The sequence below is a fragment of the Canis lupus genome, chromosome X, assembly GCF_011100685.1.
Source record: "Canis lupus familiaris isolate Mischka breed German Shepherd chromosome X, alternate assembly UU_Cfam_GSD_1.0, whole genome shotgun sequence".
NCBI lineage: Eukaryota > Metazoa > Chordata > Mammalia > Carnivora > Canidae > Canis > Canis lupus.
Window position 1 is genome coordinate 107,862,525 of NC_049260.1, and position 11,801 is coordinate 107,874,325.

At 44.6% G+C, this 11,801-nt stretch overlaps 1 protein-coding gene across 2 annotated transcripts in view; it reads left to right on the plus strand.

The window, feature by feature from the left end:
* The window catches only part of VGLL1 (vestigial like family member 1), a 30,091-nt gene extending 24,088 nt beyond the window's left edge, over nucleotides 1-6,003 (plus strand). For both annotated transcript variants that reach the window (XR_005386016.1, XM_038586615.1), the window contains one exon: nucleotides 4,719-6,003. Coding sequence is in view for 1 of the 2 variants with exons in the window: in XM_038586615.1 (XP_038442543.1) it covers nucleotides 4,719-4,759 (41 nt within the window). In the remaining variant the exon portion in view is untranslated. The remainder of the gene's footprint in view (nucleotides 1-4,718) is intronic.
* Nucleotides 6,004-11,801: the final 5,798 nt, after the last annotated feature.

The window sequence follows — 11,801 nt, forward strand, 5'->3', positions numbered from 1 at the left end:
TGCATCCTCACTTCCTGTTACAATAGATCTGGCACAGAACTCTGTCACTTCTATGTGTTTGATTCTTTGTATAATTTATATGAAGCTGGTTTCAAAATGAACTGGATGAACCTTTCAGTAGGAATTTCAGTAGTTATGAAAGATTTCCTGAGTGAGGCCCCAGATAAAGATTTGTCAAAGGAAGGAGGGTAGAGTCTGCTGCCCCTCCAACATGGGCTCAGTACCCTGTGCTATCTGTCATACATCTGTGCGACAGAGCCGTGTGGAGCAGAGCAATCAGCCAGAAAAGTAGTCAGACCTTTCTGGAGGTGAGTCCCAAAAACTTTGGTGCCAAAATTTTTTAGCAAATTTGCTTCTTTTTTTTTGGTCTGTAGAAATAGACACTGCATTGCTTTAATGACTACAGATAATAATACATCAATATTGCTCATTGACATTGCTAACTGCCAGGCATGGTGTTACAATGCACATACATATTAGTGAATGACCCTCTCTGTCCCTGCCCTCATAGAGCTAATAATCTAGTGGGGAAGGCAAGACCTCACTCTCCCCAAAAGGGAAAAAATATTTACAAGTTATAAGTGCTATAAGGAAAATACAGGGTGTTGAAATAAGGGAAAATGGGAACCAACTTTGGATAAGGTGGTCAGAGGGCTCCTCTAAGACAGTGATGTGGGGATCCCTGGGTGGCTCAGCGGTTTAGCACCTGCCTTTGGCCCAGGGCGTGATCCTGGAGTCCCGGGATCGAGTCCCACATCGGGCTCCCGGCATGGAGCCTGCTTCTCCCTCTGCCTGTGTCTCTGCCTCTCTCTCTCTCTCTCTCTCTGTCTATCATGAATAAATAAATAAATAATCTTAAAAAAAATAAGACAGTGATGTGTGAGCAGGGGCCCAAATAAAGGGGGAGGGGAGAGCCAGCTTGAAGGAGTGTTGGCATGGAGATGGAGAGGGTGGGGAAAGCTGCCCATGCAAAGGTCTAGATGTCTGTGAGGAATGGAGAAAGATCAGTGTGGCCAGAGTGTAGTGAGAAAGGGCTGTGTGGCACAAGACCAGGCTGGAGAGGTAGACAGGAGCCAGGTGACCTGTGATCTTAATGGGTCATATTGGGAGTTTGGATTTTATGCTCTAAGTGACTTGGTAAGCCATGCCATGGGAGGATTTTAAGTGTGATCCAATTTGTACTTACTAAGGTCACCTCAGCCATCATGGAAATGACACACTGGAGGAAGGCAAGAAAGAAAACAGACTAGTTAGGAGGGAAGACACATGAGAAGATGGCGGCTTGGTTTACGTGGCTGCAATGGAGACAAGTTGATGCACTTGAGACCTATGTGGGAGGTTTAGCTCTTAGGATCTGCTAATGGTTTAGATGGGAGTGCTGAGGAAAGGAGAAGAATCCAGGGTAGCTCTTAGGTTTCCTGCTTGAGCAACTGGGTGGACAGTGGTACATGTGTCAAAACAAGGGAAATTGTAGGGGAACACAATTCTATTGACTCTATTCAACTCTGGCCGTGTAAGTCTAAGGTGCCTATAAGACATCCAAGGGGATATATCTCTTAAATAGTTGTGTATATAAGTGAGGAGTTCAGAAGGGAAGCCTAGGTAAACCTTTGAGGTTGATCAATATATAAATTGACAGTACTTCAAGTCGCTGAATGATCACCTTAGCAGAAAGTGTAGATAAGACAGAGGAGAGACTCCAAGAGTGTGCCAATGTTCAGAGGGTGGGGCTCTGAGGAACCAGCAGAGGATACTGAGGAGTGATGTTTCAAAACAGGGGGAATGATCCACTGGGTCAAAGGCTCCTGAAATTTTTTTTTTAGATTTTATTTATTCATGAGAGAGAGAGAGAGAGAGAGGCAGAGGGAGAAGCAGGCTCCATGCAGGGAGCCTGACATGGGACTTGATCCCGGGTCCCCAGGATCATGCCCTGGGCTGAAGACGGCGCTAAACCACTGAGCCACCCGGGCTGCCCTAGGCTCCTGAGATATTCAAGAAGAGTGGGAAATTTCTCCTGGATACAGAGAGAAATTTCTCTTGCCTGTGGCATCAGATTTTGATAGCCTTGTTAAGAGCAGTTTTCCTGGGATCCCTTGGTAGCTTGGTGGTTTAGTGCTGCCTTCGGCCCAGGGCCTGACATTGGAGACCCAGGATCGAGTCCCACATTGGGTTCCCCGCAGGAAGCCTGCTTCTCCCTCTACCTGTGTCTCTGCCTCTCTGTGTCTCTCATGAACAAATAAATAAAATCTTTTTTTTTTAAAGAGCAGTTTGGGCAGCCCCGGTGGTGCAGCGGTTTGGCCCTGCCTGCAGCCTGGGGTGTGATCCTGGAGACCCGGGATCGAGTCCCACATCAGGCTCCTTGCATGGAGCTTGCTTCTCCCTCTGCCTATGTCTCTGCCTCTCTCTTTCTCTCTCTGTGTGTCTCTCATGAATAAATAAATAAAATCTAAAAAAAAAAATAAATAAAGAGCAGTTTTCCTCATAGGAGCAGTGGCTGGCAGACTGAATGGAAGATGAGAAAGTGGAGATTGTAGGTACCAGCAGCCCCTCAGAGAAGTTTAGCCCCAAATGAGTAGAAATGTAGTCGCTAGAGACTTAGTGGGGTTGAGAGGGTCTTTAAAAAAAAAAAAAAAAAAGAAGGCAGGAGCTCCTGGGTGGCTCAGTCCATTGAGCGTCTAACTCTTGCTTTCAGCTCAGGTCATGATCGCAGGGTCATGGGATCTGTGCTCAGTGTAGAGTCTGCTGTCCCTCTTCCTCTGCTCCTCCCCTGCTCTCTCACAAATACATAAATAAAATATTTTTTAAAGGCTCTAATATTTGCCTTTTATCTGTATGGTAATGGGAATGATCCAACAAAGATGAAGAGATAAAATAATGATGGAGGAGGATGAGGATAACTTTGTGGGGTTAGGGGGTCATTGAGACCAGAGAAGGGCCATGTGAAAGTACTGACATGGCTAGAAAGAGGGGACATGATAGCACTGAAACTGTACAAAAGGAGAATAAGGACACAGGTGCAATCAAATGACCTGTTTTTTCCATCAACTCTGGGGCAAGAACATCAGCTGAGAATGAATCTGAGTGTTGAAAGGTGGGCAAATATGAAAGTTGTCAGCTTCTTTTTTTTTTTTTTTAATTTTTATTTATTTATGATAGTCACAGAGAGAGAGAGAGGCAGAGACTCAGGCAGAGGGAGAAGCAGGCTCCATGCACTGGGAGCCCGATGTGGGATTCGATCCCGGGTCTCCAGGATCGCGCCCTGGGCCAAAGGCAGGCGCCAAACCGCTGCGCCACCCAGGGATCCCAACTTCTTGAGTTCCCAGCTGAAGTCTGAGGTCAAGAGTCACAAGTAGAAAGAGCTGGGTAGTGTGATTTGCCTGAGTGCTGTTTGGTTAGGGTGATGCATAGAAGGAAGATGGTGAGGTTCATCCGAGGTTCATCCGGGATGGAGGCTTTGGCTTTGGCATCTAAGCGTGATGGATGGGGTGAAAGGAAAAATTGCTGAGGGTATTTGCAAATGAGTGATTGTAACAAGGGAGCCTGGTCTTTGAGCGGCACAAAGAAGGAGGAGGCCGATGAGGGAGAGGGGTAGTGGAGGTTGATGGACCAGAGCATTAGGTTATGGAAACATGTAGTGCTAAGACTACTTACACCAATGATGTGGGAGGTGGTGGGTGGAGAGTAGATGTTTGAAATTGAAATGTCAAGGGTACCACCTGTGGGTGATGACAAAGTCTAGTGTGTGGCCATGGGAACGGCTGGCTGAGGTCGAAGGAAGTAAAAGGTCGTCATTAGAGATGAGGAGAATGATAAGATTCGTGGAAGTGAAGCAAAATAAGAACCAGTAGCTATCTACAAGGCAGGTACTATTTTTATCCTCATTCACAGGATGGGAAAATTGAGGTTTAAGGAGGTTAAGTCAATTTGCCTAAGGTCAATGTTGAGTGAGTGCCAGATTCTGCTTTCTCTGACTTCCAAATCCTTGGTCTTCCCTACAAAGCTAATTCTACTTCATACATATAAAGATATTGTCTCTCTTTCTCTTTCTTTTTTTTTTTTAACATTTTATTTACTTGAGAGATAGCCAGCAGCCACATTCGGAGTTAGGGGGAAGGGCAGAGGGAGAGGGAGACAGAATCACAAGCAGAGTCCCCGCTGAGCACTGGGCTTCATCTCATAACCCTGAGATCATGACCTGAGCCAAAACCAAGAGTCAGATGCTTAACCAATTGAGTCACCCAGGTGCCCCAAAGACACTGCCCCCCTTTTTTTTTAAGATTTTATTTATTCATGAGAGACACACAAACACAGGCAGAGACACAGACAGAGAGAGAAGCAGGCTCCATGCAGGGAGCCCGATGCGGGACTCAATCCGAGGTCTCCAGGACCAGGCCCTGGGCTGAAGGCAGCGCTAAACCACTGAGCCACCCGGGCTGCCCAACACTGCCTCTTTCAAAATAATAGCTAACATTTATTGAGCATACTTGTTCCAGGCACTGTTTGAAGGGCTTTCCATGTGTTTAACTCACTTAATCCCTTCCAGGATCTTGGGAAGGAAGGTAGCATTAGTAGTCCCATTTAACAGATGAGAATGTGAGGCTAGGTAACTCGGCTGAAGTCACACAACTAGGCACCTAGTAGAGAAGTCAAGATTCAGATCTGGGCTCACTTGACCCCAGAGCCAGCTTCTTCCTCATCATGCTTATCTTGTTTTTCAGAAAGCCAATCTCCAGAGAGAAGAGATGTGTTCTTTTATTGAAACTCAGTCTGAAGAAGAGAATTTTTTTTCCAAACCTGCTCATGATTTTCTACTGTGAATCTAGAGGGCCTAGAGACTGCACCGCCTTTTTCTCTTTCCGTCACTAAAGAGCATTGCGCCAGGAGCAAGTTGATGTTCTCCCTAAAATTCTACACATTTCTTCCCTAGTACCTGTGCCCTATGGCAGGAGTTTTTCAAACATCAGTGACTCCTCAGCATATGAAATGGTTAAAAGAGCAGTTCAGTGATGGGAACTTTTAGAGGGCCCCCTGTTTGCTTATCCCACCTTCCCTGTATCTGCTGCCTCCCTACTTAGAAATCAGTCCCCTCACCCCCTACCAGCAGAGTCTTTCAGACCGAGACTGACCGTGTGGTGTCCTATGGGCTTGTCCTAGTTTGCCAACTGAATGGATGACATACCAGCAATGGCCTGAAGCTTTCTAGCCTGAGCCCAGACTGTGGCGGGCTGCACTCCTGCCTCCACCAAAAGCAAAATGAGAACAGGGGTGGGCAAGATCCACTGAGGAAGTTGAGGCTGGGCATGTTCTGCCAGCATCCTCAGAGTCTGGAAAGAAGCAGAAAAGGTTCAGAAGGGCTCTCATGAATGAAGTACTTTCGCTGGGAATGTTTGATTCTTCAGTTCTGAAAAAGGGATTCCAAATAGAGTTGCTGAGAAACCTGAGAGCTGACTTATTGGAAGTTAGGGAACAGACTGCCCTGTCTCGAGCTGGGCCTAGACAGTTCTGTGCCAAGAGCATCTCTTAGCTGTGGATCCAACTGCTTTATGCCCTCCCTTTGAGGATGACTCTCGCATCTGACCCCCTGCAGGTGTTTATCTGGACCTCTACTGGCTTCTACAGACCATGAAGCCTGCCCCTTAGTTCTTTCACTGTTAGTGACATCTGGGAGCCATTAGCTCTCTTTTTGGCACAGAGCCATTAGGGCCACCCAAATAGGTACCCACAGCATCTTAGACAAATTGGAGGTGAAAGACAAGGCTTAGTCCAAGACATGGCAGCAGGACCTCCCTACAGATTGTTCCAGATAAAATGACAAATTTCTTCGAACTCCCTCATGTCTCTAATCTAGTAGATAGCCTTGCAGTCAGCGTGAGCTTGGCAGGTAGCCTGTGACAACCTCAGAATCCCCTGCTGGCAGTGTTGGCTGTCCACACAGCACCCCCTACTTGCTCCTGTGTAATAGCTCGGAGGGTGAATAAACAATAAAACTACTTTTTTAGATTATGCTATTCTCTGTTTCAAATTCTTTCACATCCATGATCTCCTGCCAACTTCCCAGCAACCCTGGGACTGGTATTACCTCCACGTAATCCATGTGCGTACTGAGGCTTAGCATTGGTAAATGACCTGCCCACGTCTCCCCACCATATGACTTTTCAAGGGTTAACATCAGCATGGCTCTTGGATATGTTTCCTCCCATCTGCTGTGTAAATAAAGACCACAGCTCTTGCTTGAGTGAGTCCATGACCTTGGCAGTTTAATACAGTAAATCTGTCTCAAGACAATGTGTTACATATGTTTCCTAGATTTATTTTATTTATTTTATTTTATTTATTTTATTTTATTTTATTTATTTTATTTTTTATAGATTTTTGTTTATTTATTCATGAGAGACAGAGACACAGGCAGAGGGAGAAGCAGGCTTCATGCAAGGAGCCCGACATGGGACTTGATCCTCGGGACTCCAGGATCATGCCCCGAGCCAAAGGCAGGTGCTTAACCACTGAGCTACCCAGGTGTCCCTGTTTCCTAGATTTAGTAAGAGAAAAGAAACTTGGCTAATACAGGTTCTCTCAAAGTTACCTTCAAAAGCCATTTCTCTTTTTGGTGATGGCTGAGAGAAGTTCAGGGTGGAGGCTTGTGATGCATAATTATCCAAGTGTGTATTTCTTCTGGCTCACGCTGGAAAGATTGATCTGTGCTCAAAGATAATATGTACCATCAGGATTGAACCCTTAATATATACTCTTTAGGAAAAAAGAAGAAATGATTCCAAGAAGGCTGGCATCTTCTGTAGCCTGGTAAAATCTGATAACATTTCCTTGCAAATTCCGAAGCTCTCTCTTGAATGAAGCTGAAAGCTGTACTGAAGTTACCCACTGTAATAAAGGAGGAAGACAAGGCATCCTGCCTCTGAGAGACCCCTGCTCCTCTGACATACTGGGAAATCCCTGCCCAGATCAACCACTTAATCCTAGTCTTAGATTCCTGAATTTCTATACCCATCCTTTGTTTCCTTTCCCACCTCATTTCCAAAAAGCTAACTCAAAAAAACATTTTTTTGACTCACTTTTGGCATTTTACTCTTGGAATTAAAAATCTACACACATGCACGCACATGATGTGTGTCACTCTTCACACACAAAGGTGGGATGGCTGGCCCCGTGTGTTGCCTGACTTTATCTACACTCCTAGCTGATGATCTTGTGAGATGCTAGTTTAGGGGTGGGGGTGTAGAATTAGCAGATGGATACAGGTTTGAACATGGGAAGTCGGGGCCCAACAGAGCTCGAGTTCACAAATCTCATTCACATCTTTCTCTGCAATTTTGGGAAATGGACAAGTGACCTGATTGACTCACTGGCTGCCGTCCCTCCCCCCAAACACACCCATTCCTGAACTTGACAGTTGGGAAAATTGGAATTGCTTCAAATGGGAAACTCCCATACTTGAATGATACCTGTACTGAAAAAGCAAGGAAAAAGTGACAACTCCTTTTTTCTAGTAGCAAAGACCATCTTAAGAATTCCGGGATCCCTGGGTGGCGCAGCGGTTTGGCGCCTGCCTTTGGCCCAGGGCGCGATCCTGGAGACCCGGGATCGAATCCTACATCGGGCTTCCGGTGCATGGAGCCTGCTTCTCCCTCTGCCTATGTCTCTGCCTCTCTCTCTTTCTCTCTCTGTGACTATCATAAATAAATAAAAATTAAAAAAAAAAAAAAGAATTCCAAGGAAGAGGGGCACCTGGCTGGCTTAGTTGGAAGAGCCTGAGATTCTTGATCTCAGGGTCATGAGTTTGAGCCCCATGTTGCATGTAGAGATTACTTTAAAAAACAAACAAACAAACAAATCTTAAAAAAAAAGAATTCCAAATAAGAATGTTGTTTGCAGATCCAATTGAGGTGGGTTTGTAGCACTTTTCCATTCTACAAATCAACTCCACCGGTAACACTGGAAATAAAGTCATCTCTCCACAAGTAAATGCTAACTAGAATATAATCATTCTCTCCCATATACATAATTTCTGCCCTTTCCATAATGGTTTCCCTAGTTTGATATCATGAATTGAAAATAATTAGTAAACCATTTGTATCTTCCACCGGTGCAGTAATAATGCAGTACCCCATCTTAATTCCTTTACTGTGTAAGATTTTAAAACCGTATGTCACTGTGAATTTTTGCAGATTAGTGGGGATGAAGTGGGCTCTAGCATTTTTATAAGGCTTAGAGTTTTATCGCTATTTTTTAATAAATTTAATTAAGGTTAATTTAAACCTCAAAGGTCTTCTCAAAGATCAGCCTGGTTATTTTTTTTACTTTTAATGATTCTGTGCTTTGACGCAAGTTGAGTATTTATTTATAGCAGTGACCGTTACTTTTTTGGTGAAAATGGTGACCCTCTACTAATCTTTCCAAATGGGCAGACTTTTAAAAAAATTATTTATTTATTTTAGAGAGAGAGTATGTGAGTAGGAGCAGGGGCTGAAGGACAGGGAGAGGGAAGCAGATACCCAGCTGAGCCTGGAGCCCCATAGGGGGATTCCATCTCACGACCCTGAGATTGTGACCTGAGCTGAAACCAAGGGTTGGACCCTTAACTTGCTGAGCCATCCAGGTGCCCCTGACCAGCCTTTTATTAATGCTACTGCAAACCTTGAATGAGGACCCCTGTGTTCCAGTCCTGGCTCTGCTGTTCATGCTAGCTGTTCTCTTGAATAGGCCCCTACCCTGCTAGGTCTCAGTTTTTCTTTGTGGAAAATGAGGTGATCCCTAAAGTCATCTCCAGCTCCAATTTCTGATTTTGAAATAAATGTATTTATGGGGTGCCTGGGTGGCTCTGTCAATTAAGCATCTGCCTTCGGCTCAAGTCATGATCCTAGGGTCCTGGGATCGAACCCTGCATGGGCTCCTTGCTCAGAGGGGAGTCGGCTTCTCCCTCTCCCTCTCCCCCTCCCCTCTGCTCTCACTCTGTCTCTCTCTCAAATAAATAAATAAAATCTCTTTTGAAATAAATGTATTTTCAAAAAGGCCTATCAAGAGTTGCCATACCAGGGCTCAAAGAAGAGGCCAGGGTCTGGATAGCTGAAGAACAGAAGGAAGAACTGCGGTGGCCCCAGATTTGCCATTCAACTGCAGGAAGTGCCCTTCACTGAGTGTCTCTACCTGTTGGAGACTTGGCATCTGCTTCATCCATGCTATTTGTGGGTAGCTCCCAACCAGTAACCAAGCATTATAGAGGTACTGGTGCCTGGCCATTTCTGCCCATTGTGGGGCTCCTCTACTGGGTGATATTTGTTCCAGATTCCTGTTGAATTGGCCAAGACTTTGTGAGATCCCCATGATGGTCTGAGTCTCTGTTCACCTCTGCTTCCTCCCCTCTTGTATCTTTTACAGGTTGAGGTTCCTCCAATAAGTCCACACCCCAAACTCTCAGAGCCTCCTTCCTCTTCCACTGTCAAGGATCCTTGTGATTACATTGGGCACCAAATAATCAGGATAATCTCCCCGTTTTACATGAAGCTGATTAGCTACCTTAATACCATCTGCACACTTCATTTCCCTTTGCCCTGTCAATGAAGACAGTCACAGGGCCCGAAGGTCAGGATGAGGACCTCGCTGGGGCTATTATCCTGCCCTACCATATCAGGTCTGGAAAACACCTACATATCTGATATACATGTTTCCCTCGGAGGCTATCATATCTGAGGACCTCTGTGTAGCAAATCTGCATGACAGAATTGGCAGTTTTTCTTTTAAATGAAGTGGCTACTCTTCAAAATAGGCATACCCCTTGACCTGGCAACTTAACCTCTAGGAGTGTACCCATGGAAAATAATTCGACAAATGCACAAAGATTTCAGTACATGGGTGCTCAACACTACATTGTTTCTAATAGTGAAAAATCAGGCACAATATAAATGCCCAACAGCAGGGCATCTGTGAAACAAATTATGTTTCATCCATCTAATACTATACAATATAAGCCTTTATTTTTTTTAAAAAATTATTTATTTATTCATAAGAGACACAGAAGCAGAGACACAAGAAGAGGGAGAAGCAGGCTCCTCACAACGAGCCCAATGTGGGACTTGATCCCAGACACTGGGATCACACCCTGAGCCAAAGGCAGACGCTCAACCGCTGAGCCACCCAGGTGTCCCAATATACAGCCTTTAAAAATGGTGCTATAGAGTGCTTGGCTGGCTCAGTCGGTGGAGCATGCGACTCTTCATCTTAGGGTCGTGAGTTTGAGCCCCACGTTGGGTGGAGAGAGGACTTAAATAAATAAACTTTAAAAAATGACACAATAGATCTTTAGTCATGAAAATGCATATTATTAAGTTAAAAAGCTGTCCACACATTCACTGCACACACATAGGTACTCAAAGCTCATTGGGAAATATACACATATAATTCAAATAGGCATAATTGTTTGTTACAATATTAGTTGTGGCAAAAAATTAGAAGTGGCCCCAGTTTCTGTCAAAAACAAATTAGCTAGGGGCACCTGGGTGGCTCAGTCAGTTAAGCATCTGTCTTTGGCTCAGGTCATGATGCCAGGGTCCTGGTATCAAGCCCCACATAGGGCTCCCTGATCAGCGGGGAGTCTGCTTCTCCCTCTCCCTCTGCCCCTCCCCCCTGCTCGTGCTCTCTATCTCAAATAAATAAAATCTTAAAAAAAAAACACAACAGGGCAGACCAGGTGGCTCAGCGGTTTAGTGCCGCCTTCAGCCTGGGGCCTGATCCTGGAGACCCTGTATCGAGTCCCACATCGGGCTCCCGGCATGGAGCCTGCTTCTCCCTCTGCCTGTGTCTCTGCCTCTCTCTCTGTGTGTCTCTGATGAATAAATAAATAAAATCGTTAAAAAACAACAACAACAAATTGGCTAAATAAATTATAATACATCTATACAATTGAACACTGGGGAGCAGGTACAGTCAGGTAGATTTATGTACACTTAAATGGAAAGCTATATTATTAATTGAAAAAAGCAAGTTCCAAAATAGCCAGTTTGGTATTATCTCTCTGTGTTTTTTGGAAAAGGAGTTGTTAGCGTGGTGGGGGGGGGGGCAGGTTGTTGCTTTGCACAATATTACACAATTTCAGGGTAACTATTCACATTTATCAAGATATTGTACCTGATAAGGCTCTCTCTGAAACACAGGATGTGTGTGTGTATATGCAGGCATGCATATATGTATATATGTATCTATCTATCTATATATGTATCTAGTATACGTGTATTTGTACATGTATAGAACCTACATAGATAATTACTGGGAGAGGCTCAGACAATCTGTCTATAGTAATTTACTTTTTTTTTCTTTTAAAGCTTATTTGTTTATTTTTTTGATACAGAAGGCGCAAACGGGGAGCAGCAGGCAGAGGCAGAGGAAGAAGCAGACTCCTCACAGAGCAGGGAGACTGATGTGGGGCTGGATCTCAGGATCCTGAGATCATGACCTGAGCCAAAGGCAGATGCTTGACCGATTGAGCCATTCAGACACCTCAAAAGTGATTTCCTTTGAGGAGTGGGTTGGGGGAGCTGATGCATGTATGTAGTATATATCTGTGTGTGGTGGTGGTGGTCAGGCAAATTTGACTTTTCACATTATACTCTTGGTTTCTGAGCCTTTTACAAGTATGTGTCATTTTCATGAGAAAATAGTTTTCATACTATTTCAAACATGTCTTATGCAGAACATTCTTTTTTTTAAAGATTTTATTTATTTATTCATGAGAGACATGGAGAGAGGCTGAGACATAGGCAGAGGGAGATGCAGGATCCCTGCGGGGAGCC